At 40.3% G+C, this 19,770-nt stretch overlaps 1 protein-coding gene across 8 annotated transcripts in view; it reads left to right on the forward strand.

Annotated features, from left to right (window-relative positions):
* The window catches only part of NAV2 (neuron navigator 2), a 541,062-nt gene that overhangs the window by 395,359 nt on the left and 125,933 nt on the right, over positions 1 to 19,770 (forward strand). For all 8 annotated transcript variants that reach the window (XM_079970617.1, XM_079970619.1, XM_079970612.1 and 5 more), the window contains 2 exons: positions 14,744 to 15,857; positions 18,892 to 19,010. In XM_079970617.1, the coding sequence (XP_079826743.1) occupies positions 14,744 to 15,857; positions 18,892 to 19,010 (1,233 nt within the window). The remainder of the gene's footprint in view (positions 1 to 14,743; positions 15,858 to 18,891; positions 19,011 to 19,770) is intronic.

Raw genomic sequence — 19,770 nt, forward strand, 5'->3', positions numbered from 1 at the left:
AGCTCATCATGAATGCCAAATACAGTGTTTTCCTAAGAGAATATGGTCGTCGTCCCCCGCTCCCGCCACAAATGGTTGTTTCACCAAACTTAAATAACTTGATAAGATATTCGGAACCTGAACTGGTGTATTACAGTACAGCACTAGCCCTCAGTCTGGGGGTTTATGAACAGAAAAAGGTATTCCTTTGGCCCTGTGGAGGCTTCCTCTGCTCTTAGTGAAAGCCACGTAGCCTGGAGCAAGTGCAGTAATAAAGATAAAGTAACTTCCTCCTCCTCCTCCTCCCCCCATCTGCCTGGCTGTTACCTGGTTTCAAATGAATCTCATTCGGCAGTGAATCTGCCCCCCCCCCCATTCCACCCAATGGCTCCTGGCTGGGGCCTTGGATTGCTGCGCCTGGATCTGTAGTATAATAGTATTTTAAAAGTGCACCAAAACTGTGTAGTTGTCTTAATTTGCAATATTCATAGGCAACCAAATAAAAAAAAAATTCTCAGGTCCACTTACACAAAAAGGGCAAACAGGTAAACAACAACAACAACAACAGTAAAAGAATAGTATAATAAATGTGATGCAGCATAATTAAAACAAGCTCCAAACTAAGGTCAGGTAAAACTAAGTATGGAAAATAAAGCAGAAGAGCTAAACATATTTTTAAAAACCTTCAGCAAGAGTTGAAGGATATGTAAAAACTTGTTTGTTCCACACAAAGCTGGGATGTCTCTATTCATAACTTCACTCTGCTTGAATGTTATCAGGGCCAGCTTTTCTTTCCCATTTGACAATTACAGTCGTGCAATTATCTGGCTGTTTGTATTTGGGATGCTGCTTCTTTGTCTTGTAATCCTTGGAGGAGCTTCTAATCACCAGCAGCACATGAGTACAGTGGTACCTTGGGTTAAGAACTTAATTCGTTCTGGAGGTCTGTTCTTAACCTGAAACTGTTCTTAACCTGAAGCACCACTTTAGCTAATGGGGCCTCGCGCTGCCGCTGCGCGATTTCTGTTCTCATCTTGAAGCAAAGTTCTTAACCTGAGGTACTATTTCTGGGTTAGCGGAGTCTGTAACCTGAAGCGTCTGTAACCCGAGGTACCACTGTACCAGTGAGATATGGTGGGCAGAGTATCTGACATACATGGACGTAGCCAAGGGGGGAGGCAGGGGGACAGCTGCCCCCCAATCAATAAACATCAATACAAATCTGAGGTTCTGTCCACCCCTTGCAAAAGCTTGCCTCCCCCACAAAAATCCTGGCTATACCCATGCTGACATCCTACTGAATTCAGTGGGACCTACTCACATAGGGTTATAGCATTAGAACAATGCCTGCTCAGCCATGAAACTCCCTTGGTGACTTTGGCCTAATCATGATCTGGAAGCTTAACTTACATCCTAGCCATGTTGTGAAGATAAAAATCCCCATGTGAACTGCCGTGAGCAATTTGGAATACTATGATGTGACTGGCTGGCAGGCAAATGTCTCTTTCATCTCCTCATGTACTTTTTTTTAAAAGTGGTTAGATAAAGAGTTGTTGACTGCTCTTCTGTCACTGGATGCTTAGCAAAAATCAGCTACTGCCTGCATCTGGTGGCCATATGTAGAAAAGATGGTGTAGAAGAAAGTGAGAGAACATACCTGTTTGAAATGTTGCTGCCCCCTAGTGAGAGAGACTGATATAACTTCTCCAGGGCCTAAAATATAGATTTGATACTTTAGTTCAGGAATGGGGACGCCGAGATTCTCCAAACATTTGGCCATGATAGCTAGGGCTGATGGAAGTTGGAGTTGAACAACACTTGGAGGGCCACAGGTTACCCATCCTTTTGGTATGCCAATACTGTGTATGTAACATGGTTGGTTTTATTTAAGACACAGCTGCAGTTTTTGTGTACTTGCATATCATAAGTAACTTTTACCATATAGTGTGTTTTCTCTCTGTACATCATTATATTTTCAAAATGTTTACCAGAGCCTGTATTTTCAAGCAACTTCACAGAATGAGGCTGCACATTCACATAGGATCAGCAAAAGCTTGTTAGTCGTACTTGATGAAGTCTATCAATATTTGTTCATTCAAAAATACTGGGAAGCGCATGATTAGATTCTGTCCAATTTTGTTACCTTTTACCATTCTTTAGCTCATAGCAACATGTTCTTCCTTTTTAAAAAATGTTACTGACTTTTAACAACAAACAGAAACAGTAAACAAACAGTACATGTCTGCAGTTTTTTGCCTGCAGAAAAAGCAGGTAAGGAGCGATATAGTCCATAACAGGTTAGCACTAACAGAAATTTATCTCATGAGCGAATCCATCCAAAAACACACCTGAGAGGCTGGGGGCCAAGACAAATTGCCACTGAAGTGAACATACACAGTAAACGGAAACCATATTTCAGAAAATGTGTCCTCTTCACCTCTAGCCATCCTACAGCTCCAAGTTAGGTTCTCTGCCAAAGCCACATGCCATATTCAGTAATATCTCCTTTACACAGAGAAGCCTTCTTCTTGTTTTCTAGAAGTGCTCAATTTCATATGAGCCCTTACAAACTACTGCACAACATTTTCAAGACGCTGATAAAAGTATAACAATCACAAATATAGCTGTGGGAAGTAGCCAACTTCCTCCAAGTCTTTCCATCCCCCCCCCCCATGTTAGGATTCTTGCTCTGTGCTTGCAGTCATGGGATTGTTTTATGTCACATGATGGTGTATGTTTTCATTCCACATAGTGGGAAGTGACGGAGACAGGATGTTTGTGTTTACTGTGCTTCTGTGTTGTGGGACTATTGTCCTTTGTTCTTTCTCTTTGCTGTCTGATGAGAAAGAGGAAGAAGCTAAGTCAGAATGCTCCGAGTGTATTATATGTAAATAAAAGTAGATTAGCCAAAATGCTGTGCTGCTGAGTTTGTTATGCAAACCGCTAATACTCTGCAGGTTCTGTAAGTGTGCTGATGCCTTTTGGTATCAGTCGCTGTGATGTTTGGGCTGGAGAAAGCTTTTGAAGCTCCCGAACGACTGACCAGGAGGGAGAGAACATGCCAGTCGGGCATGTGTCTCTGCCAGGGTCCTACTCGCGGGTAGGACGATCCTGACACCCCACACACAGTGGGGAAAATACTGTATTTCATAAGAAGTAATTTAGTAATGATAAAATAAAAGTTATAAATACTAGGAAATTGGGGAAGAAATATAGCACAAAGTAAGAACTCCACTACATTCTGAATATATATAAGGTGCATGTAATCAATGGAAGTTGATCCACGAAGACTATTGGGGCACAGCCCTCCGAAGGAAAATGGCAAGCATAGGCTGAATGCTCCATCAGCCCAAGCATTTTTTTAAAGGTACAAATGACCTAAAATTGTGCAAGTAAATTGAAAAAAACTATACTTTATCTCAAGCCCCTTTACGATACGGACATCTATTTAAACATGGTAATACCAGTGGCCTCGATAACACCGCATTGCTAACATTTATCAGAAATTGAAATCCACCTAGAAAAAAAGCTCCACTGGTTTCCTGTGTGCTCCACATGTTATTTCCTAATTCCTTGTGTTAAAGCACAGACCTCTATGAATAGAAATTGAAAGTGAAAATTCCTAACACAGCATAATTATGCCATAACCTTCCTTAGTTTAATTTTTTTCATTCATTTTCACTGTGCTCAATAGCATTTTAATTAGCAATCCACAGTTTAGACACTGCATTTTGATGTGAATTGTTGCACTACTTGGCCTGGTGAAGGGTTGGGTTTGTTTGTTTTTTAATGGTCAAGCAGCTGAGCAGAGCTGTAATTATAACTTAGGGTTACAAAGAAAGTGATGAAGCATTCAAGGTTGTGATTTCTGATGTCACCCACTTGCTTCTGTGTAATTAAAACCTTGTAATCCACATCTGAATTGTTACTGTCACTTGCCCATTGCTTATCCAAATGTACCCCCTGTCTGGTTTTTCTCTTTTACAAGACAGACTGTGAATAAACCACAGCATAAGAAACATATGCCCTCTGGACAAGGTCATTGTTGGATTCTTCTTAATTACTTGAGACATTTCTGTGCAGTCTAAACAAACATGCACTCCATGCAAGCCTTTTCATTCATCAGTCTGCGCTTTGTCCCTTGAGGTACATATATTTCTGAGTCACTTTGCATTTCATATCTCTATAGATATTTCTCATTATATATTGTCATTTAAATAACAGTACAGTTGTTCCAATCCATGTTCAGTATCCAGAGGTATATTCCCATTAAAAATGGAATTTTTTTATAGTTTGAATTGTAAGAAACAGCTAAGAAAAACAGTAGTGCTCATATGTCTTGTTCATATGGACTAGCAAACTTCAGTGCTATGAGCTTGTTCTGACTGGTCAATGCGCTTGCTTAACTGCATTGTTTGGTTGTCTTGGTTGTGCCCCAACCTTTACTTGACCACAAAGCTATGCTCTGTAAATCTGTCTTAGCAAGCCTATGCAGTGCTCTGTAACAAAAGAACACTACAGTATTTTCTTTGAAATGCTTCACTTTGTTATAAAATACTGACTTGAAAATAATCCTGTAGGTGGCAGCAGAAATGCAGATGAAACCAAAAATCATTTTCATTTCAGTGAGAATTAAATGTTAATATAGGATGTGTGGTATATTTAATAAAAACAGAGGTGACCATTACTCTGTTACGTACTAAAAATGTTCTCTCTCTTATGAGTATTCACTAAATGTCAGTAAAAAAGAAGTAATTGTTTCTGTGAGGGTCTATTAAAAGTACATTTGAATATCGGATAGAATACCTGGGTTTCCTGGTATCTCTGTGGAACACCCTCCCATCAGATGTCAAGGAAATAAACAACTACCTGACTTTTAGAAGACATCTGAAGGCAGCCCTGTTTAGGGAAGTTTTTAATGTTTGATGATTTATTGTATTTTTTATATTTTGTTGGAAGCTGCCCAGAGAGATTGGGGAGACCCAGCCAGATGGGCGGAGTATAAATAATAAAAATTATTATCATTATTAATATTATTATTATTAATAACAATAATAAATTTGACAATCTTCTAGATGTATTTATTTTAAGTTTCTTTAATGATAACAGCAGACCACCATTGGTTCACATTGGAGATACAATGTTATTATTAGTACTTTTTGTATATTATTATTATATGGAGGGGCTTCTCATCTGTCTCTTCCTTAATTTTAATTATTTTCTTCTTTTTTCCTCATTAAATTTGTGAATAAAAACTTTGCTTTTATTTGTTTCATCAATATTTATTAGCTAATCTATATATTCATTGGAGAAAGTACTATTAATCAGCTTCATTATATTCAGAAAGGCTTTTTGGTGTTCTTTACCACTATAAATATATTTGCATCTGATATATGAAAGAAAAGTATAACTTTGGAAACAGATATCTGTACTGATCTCTCTTGTGAACTGTACACATTATTGCCAATGAGAACTCTGAGATACTTTAATTGATCTTGAAAAGCCAGTGACCCTTTCTGGACAACTGCCAGATCATCAGTGAAATTGATTTTTGACTGTGCCAAATTCCCTGTAGCATTGAATCCAAGTGTGTTAGCTGGACAAGGGAGGAGGGGTGAGAGGGGAATGATGATAATTTTTCAGAAACTGAACGGGATTAACAGCAGTTTGCTCAGCTGTCAAAACTAAGTAGAGGTTTTTAGGTAGAGATCGTTTTAGTTGTTGGTGAATGCTGCATTAGCGCATGCAGAGCAAAACTAGCTGCAGCAATTATAGAGTGAAATAGTTTGGCTCAAACACTCCAAAGCAGTAAGTTAAATATGTTTAGCTTCCTTCATGATAAAAGGATGAATGCTTTACTATTTCACACACTTGGAAAACGGGCGATTTACTTTGATATTTCTCGGTGTTTACTTCTTAAAGTGCTGTGGTAAGTTTTTCATCTTATTTAAAAATTTCATCATGCTTTCTGTTTTTAATGGGATTCTGCTTCCTAAATGCTTGCTTTTAGCATTAATATTTTGTATTTTATTTATAAGGGTTTGTAGCCACAGAAATGCATGTTTAGTATCACAAAGCACTAAAAGCTCAAGCTGAAAAATAATGACAGCTAAACTGAAGCTGAAAACCTCTCCTGCATTTTCAGTCAAAAACATGGAGTTTGAAACTATGGTGCAGCATTGAGTCCAGTGCTGGGTTTCTGTCTAGTAAAACTGTGCAGCAGCCCCAGTGTGCATATCAGAGCTGCAGACTTGCTTTTATGTGTCCATGTGCCATATAACTGTCTAAAGTGCTATATCCCAGTTGGGTGCTAAGCAAGCATTACATTATCATACTTAGAAGTCGATATCACTGCAGCCCAGTCACTGCAGAAGCTCCTGCTCTAAAAAAGTGAACAGTATAGCAAATACAGCATAGTGAATAGGTCATAGCAATTTATAGAAAAATGGCAAAGACAACATATTTATAAACTAGTGCGTTCAGTTCCTCTCCTCATTATGAAGCACACATTGGGATTCTTTTTTGTAATCATTACATTCCCAGTTTCTGTACCATTCAGCCCACCTGAGCATTAAACACAGGCTGCAGAACAATTGCAGTAAGATAAATTCTGTTTGGGAAACTACAACAAGCCCCTCTTATAGAATCATACAATTGTAGAGTTGGAAGGGTTCCCAAGGGTCATCTAGCCCAACCCCCGTTGTGCGGGAATCTCAGCTAGATAATACATGACAGATGACCAACCAACCTCTGCTTAAAAACCTCCGAGGAAGGAGAATCCACCACCTTTGGAGGGAGCCTGCTCCACTGTTGAACAGCTCTTACCATCAGAAAGTTCTTCCTGATGTTTAGTCGGAATCTTCTTTCTTGTAACCTGAGGCCACTGGTTCGCGTCCTAGCCTCCAAAGCAGGAGAACACAAGCTTGTTCCATCTTCCATGTCACAGATCTTTAGATATTTGAAGATGGCTGCCTTGTGACTAGTCTTTTGGATGCTGCCCTTCAATAGCTAGTCTCAGTAAGGACACCTAGTGTTTAAGATGGTGTTTAGCTGGGAGGGTCGGGAGTTTTTGAAAAACTGTGGTGAAACTGATGTTCGATGCTTTAGCTGAGATTCCTGCATTGCAGGGGGGTTGGACTAGATGACCCTTTGGGTCCCTTCCAACTCTACAACTCTGTAAAATATTTATTAGATAGGAGCGGCTGGCTAATGTTCTCCTTCCTCCATTATAGTCACTATAATTAAGCAGTTGAGACAGGAATGTGAATCTTGCCCTTTTTTGTTCAATTGTTTCTATTGATACTTCAGTTTTCTTACAGCCGTTATACTTTTATTATTTGATGTGACTTATTAACATTATCTTAAGAATACAACTGGCTTGTCTGAGTCAGTCTTGACAGCTTGTTTATATTGGAGATGTGCCATGGGGCACAGTAAATCCAAGGCCCAATGCAGTTAGAGGACAAGATACAAGCAGGCCGTAAATCATGCTGTTTAATCTTATGTCTCTTTTAACAGGCTAAATTTGGCCCTTTTTTTGGCATTTTGAAACATACCCAGTTCTTTTACTTAAACATAAAGAGGCTAAAGTTCCAATAGCAGCTAAAATAGTGAAAGCTTTGCCATACTTGGTATAAACTTGTTGAAATATTAGAGTAAAATAAAACTATATTTAAATACACTTCAACGAACTGACAAGAGCCAAGGAATATAGTTGATGCAGGTTTCTTAACTCCCACCCTTTTTAAAAGGCCACAAAACAGATTTAAAACTAAACCTTCACAATGGGACCCCACCTATGGGCTTTTTTAAAGGTCTAAGAACATAAGGAGAATTCTGCTGGATCAGGAGCCCATCTAGTCCATTATTCTGTTCTGACAGTGGCCAACCAGATGCCTGTGGAAACCTCACAAGCACGACCTGAGTGCAACAGCCCTCTCACCATTTGTGATCCCTGACAGCTAGTATTCAGAAGCTGCTTCTGACATACTGCTTCAAACAGTCAAGGTAGTATATAGCCATTATGGCTTGTAGGCATTTGCAGCCTCCACAAATTTGTCTAATCCTTGTTTAAAGCTATCCAAATTAGTGAAAAGCATTTTGGAATCCATGTAGGAAGCCTTGAAGAGTTCTTTATGGTGGCATCTTTACAGAGGGGCAGGAAATGACCACCACTTTATTGTTCCCTGGAGTATTTAATCTCTAGCAATCCAATCCTGAAGTGACCAACTGGTGTGGAATAGGGATCTGGTCAGAGTTCTCCAGGAAAGGGTAGCAGAAGGCAAGTCAGTCATACTATCACTTCCAGATCAGTAGTGGTCAGGTGACCCAAGGAACTATGAAGCTGCTGACTCTCTATGACTCTATGAAGCAGCAATGGCACTCAAAGCCTTATGTCCTACAGTGTGAGATACTTTGGTATTGAGCTATGAAAGAAGGTATGTTTGCATCCATGAGGGCAGAGAGGGATGTGTGTAGAAGGAAACAACAGGAAGAAGAAGCTAGCTGAAGAATACTAAAAATAGAGGCCAACACAGATGAATGTGGATGGAGGGATGTAATAAGGATATGTGTGGTTGAACACAGCAAAGAATGCAGGTGTAAGAACTGACAGAAAAGCAAAGTGTGGGTATTTGCTGGGTTGGTTGTATCTAGGAATAAAAGCTTTGTTAAACCCCTGCTGTTTTTAATATTTCAATGCCATTTGAAGCAAACATTTTGATTACTCTTTTCTCTTTTTGCGGCCGGATTATTGTAGCATGCTTTCGTTTCCTGGTTATTCTTCAGTGACAAAAATGTTGTCTAACTTGATGCCCATGACTGACAGGTTCCCATGATTGTTTCAAGTCTTTCTAGTGCCTCATAGATTGTATGCCAGACCTCTCTCTGTGGAGTTTCATTAAAACATTCAGTCAGGGTCCAAGGAGAATCAGCCTCCCAAGGGCTCTTTGGAGGGCTCTGTCATCTCAAACCTGTCAGTGTTTGTTATTACAAATGACTTCAATCCTGAAAGACTACATGGAGGGGCAAGTCTTGCTCAGTTTTTAAAAGCACCTCACATCTTCTATTGTTGCATAATGGGATGATAGGAGTGCCTCTAGCATTTCAAGTACTTATACAGTGTTTAAACAAAGACAATAAGAAATTGTAGTCACTTAAGGCCAGACAAGGAAATAAATATGCCTGTATTGTAGCATTGTGGGGTTCCCTCCTCACCTTTCAAAGTTAGTTCTTACAGCCAGAAGCCCCTTTCTTCTCTGTGTAATCACAGTTCCATTTTATTTATTGCATTTAGATTCCCCCACCCTGCCCATCCTCTTGGAAGCTCAGGGCTGCATCCTCCCCTCATTTTATTTTGTCAACATTATTGTGAGGAATGTTCAGCTATCACTGTGAGGCACTGAGTGGCCCAAGGTCCCTGCAGAGCAGGGAGTTGACATCCGCTCTCCATGGTTCAAGGCCCATCTTCAGCACTACACTGTCTCTTAAGGGTATAGACAATATCGTAGAACTAAAAACTCTGTTTCTACTCAAGGTCTTAAGCAAGCGAACTACAGTAAGAGAGCACAGATTCAAGAGGGGCTGGGAAATATATTCTGTACAGTGGCAGTTCACATTTTTTCAATTTGGCAGATCTCCCCAGCCATGGTGGTTCTTCTTGGAAGCACCATGGGGTGAACATATTTACTGATACACAATATGAGTTTCTGCCTGTGATAATATATAGAGGGCCAGAATTATGTGTAGAAACAAGATGCTTTTCAACGGGGGAAACAGCCTGGTGGAACAACGAAACATTAATGAAATAATTTAGCAAACAGTTAAAGCTTGCTTATTTATTTGTCAATTTAAAGTGTTTTTACCCTGCTTTTCAGCCAAAAGAATTTCCAAAGTGAATAAAATGAATGAATAAAAACAAGGGAGTCTCTTTTTCTTTACAGGCTTGCAGTGGAAAAGAAATCACAGAGAAGCAAAAAAAAAGTGGGGGGGGGGAGGAAAGAGGGAAACAAGTAGGCCCAAGGACCAGTATATTAGTTCTTGATTCTCAGCTGGAATGGAAACGGTTGAGGGACAAAAGGAGCCAAATTAAGCTGGTCTCACAGCAGAGCTGATGGAACAGTCTTGTTTCACATTGTTCCCTGATGGAATGTCGACTATAAAGGGATAGTTAGTTTGGTGTAGTTCTGCTTTAGATCCAAGAAGGAAATGTGCTTCTTTATAGGTATTTTTGACTGACACACTTTGGGTTTCATTTTCAGAACTGAACTATCAAAATAAATTAGGTCGGTCATAGATCCTTGAATAAATGTGTCCATCATTTACTGCCTTTTAAAAGTCTGTTTTGTCATTTAAATCTGTGATTCCGATTGTCATTTTTGCTGTATTTTTGTTTAATTATTGTGCATTGTATTTGCTTCTTATTGTAAGCCAACCAACCACCTTGAGCAATGGGACAAAAGCCAGGGTGGAAATGTTGGGTGGCTATCCTTCCATCTACCTATCGAAATGTCCTTCAGTAAGTTGGAACCTCATGATTGATCCAGCTGACTGAATATTCCCTTCTGCAGTGGCATTCGAAGTATGACTTTGACGTAGTGGCTACAGGGAGATCCTGAGGGAAGGTGGTGTTCATGCATCTCATTATGGTTCATCTAGGATCTCCATATTAAACTCTGGAGCCAAGTCCACGGGGTGTGGGTGCTTTTGCACCCACAATACTATATATGTGGGGGCTGCCCCCCGAAAAATCAATGGGCAAAGTTGATGCCCTTCCCCGCTGTCCCCATCTCTTCAACGTGAAAGAGGAGGGGCTGCTGTGTCTGGCTCTGCCAGCTACTCCTCCTCCTCTTCTTCCTCCTCCTCCTGATCAGTGAGGGAGTAGGAAGAAGAGGAGCTGCCACTGCTGGTTGGTCGGTGTGTGTGACATCACACGTACTACATGCAGGATGTGTGTGTGACATCACACATCTGCGTTATGTTGCAGGCACCCACAATCTTCAGTGCAAGATGGCACCTATGTTATTAAACGTTACTGCAGATGTAGCTAATCAGAAGCATGAATCAGTCATGCTTCTATTTCCCCCTGGCTCACCCAGATCTCTGTTGAAATACCCTGCTTTTTTCCTCTGAATTAGTAACATGACTATTTCCATCTCTGGGTATATTTATTTTTGTAGACTAAAATGTAAAGTTGTTGCTGAAGGTTCCCTTTATGTGTTTTAACTAAGACCTGAACTGTTGCATATGGTGTCTGGCTTCACACAATCTGCTGTGTGTGAATGAAATTGGCCCAGGTTACTTTATGTGCACAACCCAGCATGCTCTGAGTGGTGTTTGGCAAACAGACCAGATAGTCGTATGCATTAAAGAATTGTTAAACTGATCTAATTTTATTTTCTGCTGTATTTTCTTTCGTTTGTGCTTTCTTGTGTTGATAAATTCCAGACACCATTTAACTATATTTGCTTTGTGAAAATCTCTTATATTTATGTTTCTTTTTGGGTACTCACTGTCAGTCTGCCTAGAACTATGTTTGGTAATATTTAGAGGCATTTTTGGTTACTTCTAGCAAAGTTACACAGATAGTGAGAGAGCAGCTTGTGTTTGACAAATGATGGGAAATTGCATATATTTTCTGTGACATTTATTATAGTGCACGCTATCTGGCATTTCACAGAACAATTCAAACCATATGCATCTTCTCATTGCAAATGGTTAGGCTTGCGTTTGCAGTCAAGACATCACAGGAGCGGATGAAATCCAACCTAACTGTACTGCAGTATATATTGGCATTCAAACAAGACCACCATCATCTGTGTAGCAGAAACACTTGGAATTAAATAAACTCTAGGCACAGCACTTGTCTATGAAAGAGGCATAGTGAGTGGTTATGTTTGGTAATATTTAGTGGTTATTCAGCCTAGCTGTATTTTGAATTTGAAGGCATTTCATTTGCTGTTGATAAAAGTCAGCAATGGTTCTTGCAAAAAGAATACAGCTTCACAAAATAAGACAAATGGGATTTTAACTCATCATAAAATCTGTTGAGTCTTCAGCAGGACAAAGTCAGAGCTAATTGAAATGAAAATTTCTTTAGGAAGTGAAGTTTTTTATGATGTATTGTTGAGCAGCAATTTTTTGTAAGTAAAAGCTGATCAAGAGACGGAGGAGGCATGTGGTAAAGTCCTCAGGCAAGTGCATCTTCTTCCAGAAACTCCATATTGGGAGCTGATGATGAGCAAGACTGAGTTACTTCTAAAGTTACACAGTCTATCCATAACAAAGTTGTGGCTTAAATTTCCCATATTCAGCTCTCTGACCACTAGAAGTTTCTTCAGAGAATAAAACATAATGTATACATAAAAGCAATCCCCATTAGAAGGTTTTATGATGAGGTGATACAATCCTCATTATACAGATACAGATATAACAGGATTAAGGATGAGGGCATTGTTTATTTCTAATTGAGAAGGCAATGTGTGATGGCTGCAGTTTATAGTTGTGAGGAAAAGGAAGAATAGAGAGATAAAATAAGAGTGGGAGATGGGAGAAGAGGATAAGAATTGAGAGTAAGTAGTGAGAGAGAAAATGAGGATCAAGGAATGGTACAGGAGACAACAAGTTGTGGGTGGGATGGATGAAGAATAGCTTTGCACAGTTCAGGGCTACTTAATAAATTACAAAAAAAGTTTCCAAAAACCTCTCCTTTAAACACCACAGCAGCTTTTGCAAATAAATTTTACAAATTTACAAGTGAACAGGAACTTTTACTAGCCTGCTGCTCATTCATTGCTAGATGTTGAGAGGACCGAAAAGCATATAACCCTACCAAGATTTGATTCTTCCTTATCAGAAGCAACTAGACTTGAGCCTATACTCAGTCCTGCATTGCAGAAACACATGAAAAACATAATAAGAATGCATCTTTTACTGAAACATATCAATAAATCCCTAGTGGCTTAAAGGCTTAATTGACACTTCAGCATTAAGACAAATCAGAGGTCTCTGCACATACTACGTTGGTTTACAGTCAATGGTACCCTTGAGCTCTGCCTTTTTAGGTGCATTTAGCATAACTTGTGAAAGAGCCCATATGGGTTGATGATGCACCAATTAAATGTGTGTGCTAATTAATCCACGAAAGGCTCTTCTCCCTGCATCTGGGTCTGTTAATAAAATTTCTCCTGCACCATGCCTTTCTGTGGCTCCTGGCATAACGCTTTCTGGGGAGGAAATTGCAGCAGAGACTGTCCAGTTTTAACGGGTTGTGGTTAATAATCCAACACACTGGAAATCTTCCCACATCCTAGCAATGCCTTCTTTCTATAAAACAAGCATACACATCTGCTCTTCTAGTTAGGACGTAACAGTGTGAAATGACCGTGGGCTTATTACAAGAGGGTTCTCTTGGAAATTCACATCCCTGCTACGTAAGGAAGATGGGTGTGCTTGGAAATGTGAGGTGGTCTGGTATGGATCATGCGAGGGAGGTTAACAGAGCTTTATCTTCAGTGAGCAGCCAAAAGTGAAGCAAAACAGCCTCTGTGTGGCTGCAGCAGTTAGTGATTCACAGAACAGCATTCACAGTTTTCCCCCCACAAACTGCTGCAAACATTCGCTCTCAGCCGTTGTTTATTTTTAAGTTCGTATTTTTTCTTTTTTTCTTTTTATAAAAAAAGCAGCTTGGGAAGCTCTAAATGCCGTTTATTGCTAGAGGATCTGGGACGGCAGGTAAAAGCCGTTAATCCCCAGCAAGCTCCTGGGCAGACTAACAGTCAGAGATGACAAAAGTTAATTGGAAACATGAGCTGCATAGCAGAAGACATATTTGCAGTAATTGGGATGTAATGTCTCCAGAAGAGAGAGTTTGCAAAGAGTAACTTTAGAAAAGAAGTGGCTCTCAAGAGGTGGGTAAGCAAGTGTGGTTCTTATTCTCTTGTATTCATTGAATGAGACGCTTTCAAACAGACAGAATCAACAAGAGATTTGGACTTGCCAAGGAAGCATTTTCAGCTAGCTCTTTTTACTCCAGCTGGTTTCAGTTATGAGATAAAGATGTATCGTTTATTGTTGCTGCGTGAATAAGGATATGATGAGTTTCGGTTTTGTGGATTTGGGTTTGATTCAGTGTTTTACTGGACTAGAAACTGAGCTTGCAGTTATCAGAAGGATCTTCTGATAGAGTGTACATGTGTGTGTTGTGCTGTTTGATCCATGTTACAGTTGGATTTTTGCCAAGTAGCAAACTTCAGCAGAGCTAATTCTGCTCAGTATAAAGCAGACAGTTTGGGTTATAAAGTTGTTATATTTTTAAATTTTCTAATAGTACGCTGTTAGTGTCTGAGCAGGATACTCTGACACACACTGACCATGTGCATTTATTTGAATGTAGTTGCTGTTAAGTAACATCTAAAATACATTATTCTCTATTATTTGGTAAGCAACTAAAAGTAAACAAGGTAATTCATAGCAATAAGAAACAGAAGGTCCCTGCTAGAAGGCTTTTTAAAAAACTTAACAATTTTAATTGTTGATGATTTGATCGTGCTATTATTTTACTGCCCCCCCACCAGAACAAAAATAAAACAGATTTTGTTTTGAATGACATAGATAGTGTTGTGTTCAGGTCATATGAAATGTTACCTTAGTATTTCGTAGCTGCTGTTAGATGTCAGCATTTTGTGAAAGCAAGCTGTGTTCACCTGAAGACTTTCCAAAAACCAAGGCATCATGCTTTTCTTTTCTTTTTGTTCTCTGTCTCCAGAGCCAGCAGACAATTTAGCCTCTCAACCCACAGGAATGAATGAAAATGCACCACCTTCAACCCAAAGCAGCAGTAGCAACAACATTGCCGGTTGCAATAACTCCTCAGCCATCCCCCAGCCCAACTCTGCCGTTAAACCCTGGCGCAGCAAGTCACTCAGTGCCAAGCACACAGCTACGTCTTCCATATTATCAGTAAAACAGCAAGTCCAGGAACCTCCAAAATCCTCTCCAGAGATGGTCAAACCAACTCCCAACGGTCAGAAATCCATGCTGGAAAAGCTGAAGCTTTTTAATACAAAAGGAGGCTCCAAAGCAGGAGGGTCATCCCTTGAATGTCCGGGGTCTCGGGACACTAGTTGTGAAAGGTTAGAGGCCCTCCCTAGCTTTGAGGAAAGTGAAGAGATTGAAGCTGCGAATCGGAACGCAAACAACCCCCCATCAAACAGTCCCAAAATTGCACTCAAGGGAATTGCACAAAGAACGTTCAGTCGGGCACTGACCAATAAGAAGAGTTCCCCAAAGGGCAATGAGAAAGAAAAAGAGAAGCAGAATGATAAAGAAAAGGAAAAGGGCAAAGACGTTGCCAAGAGAATATCCATAACCGAGAAAGCAGACGTGAAAGAGGAGCCGAAAGAAGAACAGATCCCACCAGCTACAACCGAGATGCCAAAAAAATCCTCCAAGATCGCAAGCTTTATCCCTAAAGGAGGAAAGCTAAACAGTGCCAAGAAGGAGGCACCTGCCCCTTCGCACAGTGGAATACCAAAACCAGGGTTGAAAACCGCCACAGGGAAATCCTCAAGTGCCCCAAGCTGTTCGGCAAAGGATGGCGAGAGAAGCCGCAGTGGGAAGCCTGCCTCAGGCCTCTCTCATCAGAAGCCCCAGCTGGACGGCAGGAATTCCAGTTCCACGTCAAGTTTGGCCTCCTCTGAAGGGAGAGGCATTGGAGGGGTGCCTGCTCTGAGTACTAGTAGCAGTACCCAGGCTGTCAATGGGCCCACAGGCAGTACCACACAGACCACAGGAAGCAATACTGTGAGTGTTCAGCTACCTCATCCACAACAGCAATACAGCCACCCGAATACTGCCACAGTAGCACCATTCATGTACAGGTAGGAGTAACTTTTTAAGCAGGGTGTGTCAAGTCTGACTCGCTTAGCGTAGTCTGCTTCTTCTGTGGCATGCTTTCTCTAGAAGTAGGAAAAAACCTACAATAACAACTTGAGTTTGGTTTCCACCCCAAACGAGCGTTCCAGATCCTAATAAGCAGCAGACTTGTGGTGTGCATAGGACAGAGCTTCTTTTTATTTGTGCCTCAAGTTAACTGTGAAAGCGACACAAAAGAATAAATATAACTGTATGTTTCTAGGCTACAAATAATAATAATAATGGTAAGATTATGGTTTCGTTACATTTTGTGCCAAACCTTAATAACACAGGGTTGCTCAAGGTACAAAATGAAAAATCCCTTGCCGCAACTATATAGCGATTATAGAGATGTTTCGAAATTGGCAGAAATGTTTAAAGCAGATTGTTGAATCCAGATAAGACAGAGATGCTGTTAGTGGTAGGTTTCTCAGCCTGAATGAGTAGATTACCGTATTTTTCGCTCTATAACACGCACCCGACCATAACACGCACACAGTTTTTAGAGGAGGAAAATCCGTAGGCATGCCACCCATAGGCATTCCCTCCATAACACGCACAGACATTTCCCCTTACTTTCTAGGAGGAAAAAAGTGAGTGTTATGGTGCAAAAAATACGGTACATCCTGTTCTGGATGGAATGACACTCCCCTTGAAGGAGCAGCAGTGTAACAGGGATACTCTTGGATCTGGCATTGTCATTGGAGGCAAAAGTGGTCTCAGTGGTATGAAGCGCCTTCTACTAGCTTTGGCTGGAAGCCCAGCTGGCTTTGGTTGCCTATGTTCTGGTAACCTCCAAGTTAGACTAGTGCAGTGCATTGTACATGGAACTGTCTTTGAAGTTGGTTTGGAAACTACAATTAGCGCAAAACTATGGCAGCTCAGTTGTTAACTGGGAGAAAAAGGCATCACCATATAAAGCTGGTTCTAACCCAATTGTGCTGGCTGCTGATTTGTTTCTGGGCCAAATTCAAAGTGCAGGTTTTCACCTTTACTGTCATATACAAATCAGGACTCCTATGCCTAAAGGACTGCATTTCCCCATATAAATCTGCCCAGAACCTGAGGTCATCATGTGAGACCTTTCTCTGTGTGCCACCTTCAGGGGAGGTTTGGAGAGTGACAATGAAAGAGCAGGCCTTTCCTGTAGGAGCTCCTCATCTATGGAATGCTCTCCCCAGGAGAGCCTGGTGTCAACTTGGCATTGTTTTGGCACCAGACAAAGATTTTTCCCCCTGGGCATTTTCTCTTATTATATTTTTAATAGGTTTATATGTATGTTTTATGTATTGCTGTAGCAATTCATAAAGTTAATCAACTGACTCTGGCTGAAATGCTTTTTAAAATATACAAACATTTAATTCAAGGTTAACAGACTAATCAGTTAATGGCTACATCCCACTATCATGATAAACTGCACATATAGTATCCTCCAGGCTTGTATACTCCCCTGCCCCTCTCCACAGTTGGAGGCAGCAATGCTCCTGAATGCCAGTTGAGGGAAACCATAGGAGGGGGTTGTGCTCTTGGGTTTGGGTCATGCTTGTGGGTTTCCCACAGGCATCTGGTTGGACACTGTTGTCACAGTGTGCTGGACTAGATGGTCATTGGTCTGATCCAGCAGGTTCTTCCAATGCAACTGTGATGAGGCTCTCAGAAGCTTTCACTGCATCTTATCAGGTTGTCTGAACCCACCAAACTGTGATTTGTTTAAAACAAGCTAATGGCAAACTGTGTTTTATGAAGCTAGCTTGCTTCAGCAACCTATAGTTAAGATTAACTACAGTTTTGTGTTTGGACATAAGCTAAACCGTGGTTAGCTGCAATCAGAAGTGAAAGCTTCCCAACTCCTCCTTGTGGCTTCACTGGAGGAGGAGAGCAGACTAGGGAGTGCACAAGCTTAAGGGAAATTAGCTGGTTGCTGTCATGAGAAAACATAGTTTCTTGTGATGTCTGGATGTTGGTGATGACTTTAAATTTCTTCTTGCAGTATTGGGAACATCTTTGATTTATTTCTGAGGACTCTGACAAAGTGTGTAATGTACTTAGAGGGTCATGAATGAAGCAGTATCTAGACTGGATTTTCTGATTCTTTGCTTTAATTTGAGAACATAAGATATATTAAATACTTCTAAAAATAAGAATAAATAGGAATGCTCATAATAAGAATCCTCCTTCCCAGCATATGTCATTCTGTAGTTAATGAGCCCATGGAAATAAGCCATCTGCTTAACTTTGCATCAAAAGGATTCCTATCTGTTTTAGCATCTCTCACATGGCAGTGGGATATGTAAAGAAAAGCACCTTCTGTATAGTTCCAACATCAAAGTCAGCATAGATTGACTGGGCTGACTGTTAGTCAAAAGTAAACTATTCACACATTGTGGCTCATACCCAACCCAGCCGAGGAGTTGATTTCTTCTTCTATATAGCAGCTGTCATGTGGTCACCATCACAAGTAAACCAGCCCCTAAATTCTAGAATAAAAGTTAACAGAGATTTTTTTTTAAAAGCACTAGGAAGTTATATGCTGCTTTAATATGATAGATCTAAAACACTATGCCTCTTAGGGGAAAGGTGGTATACAAATGGAACAAATACTTTAAATAAAAAAAGAAACTGACACAAACAGCCTGCATCACATTGCCTAAAGTTGTCATCAGTGATGGCTGGATCATAAAACAGCAATAAAGGTTGTTGACCAGGCTGAACGCTTAATTTAAAAATGTGAAGGTATTTGTATAGCCAGTCTGTGGGCCTGCAAAGCCTGCATTTGACAGTGAATATTTCATATATTTTTTACAGTTGAGTGCTTGTTTCCATTTCTAGGACATAGCTCAACATGGGACTAATGAATTATGTAAAGTCAGTCTGCTAGTATATCCCGGGGAGAGGACACAATGCAAGATGGCAAGTGTACTTGTATTGGTGCTGGAATTCTTTTTTGCCATATGAATGACTACATTCCCCCCCCCCTCTCTCTCATATTTTGAACTTAAGATCCCAGACAGACAATGAAGGGAATGTAACGGCTGAGCCCAGCACTGGAGGGATGAGCACAAGCATGGATTCTGCTCCTTACACTAAAACTACACAGCCTATTTTAGAAGATCTTTCTGGTAAGACTTACATGTGTTGACTTTGTTAATACAGAGGAAAAAAAGGTGGGGCTAAATGAAATCATTAGCTACCACTATCTCCCTTCTGTGATGGGAAGGAGATTAGTGTGCATTTTTATTCTGATTCTGGTTGAAAAGGCCCTGCCTAACCTTCCCAGTCCTGTTCTTTGGCTGCAAATGTGGGGACCATTTTTCCAGGATGGGCTGGATAAATCCTTAAAATTTAGGGGCTGGGAGATTCACATTGCATGACCAGTAGAGAACATTCTCTGTCTCCATTAAATTTATTATTTTATTACTCCTTTTTGCCACCATGGCAAACAGTGGGAGTCCTGTTTATTTATTCAATATATTTGTTAGTTGATGTAAAAATAAATCTCTATATGGTTTACATAAAATATAACCATGAAGGTATCAGTATAAAAGTAGAATAACAATATTCGAATAAGACTTTTTGAAAGCGAAATACAAGCAGAGCAATACTATATACCATATATAAAACGTAGCAGTGCGTAGAGCCCTGGAAAGCTTGAGTAAACATACATAACTTAAAGAGGTGATTAAGGCTGGTTACTTTACTCTGCTGCTTGAACTAACTGAAGGGCATTCCAAAGGGTGGATCTATCACCAAGAAAGTCAACTTCTGTGCTGGAACCAAGTGATAGTATGTTGGTTGAGAAATTGCTAGCAGAGCTTCAGCAGAAGATTTCGAGGCTCATCTTGGTCTATGCTGGAGGAGGTAGTCTGCTTTTATTATTTA

Source organism: Podarcis cretensis (assembly GCF_951804945.1).
Source record: "Podarcis cretensis genome assembly, chromosome: 1".
NCBI lineage: Eukaryota > Metazoa > Chordata > Lepidosauria > Squamata > Lacertidae > Podarcis > Podarcis cretensis.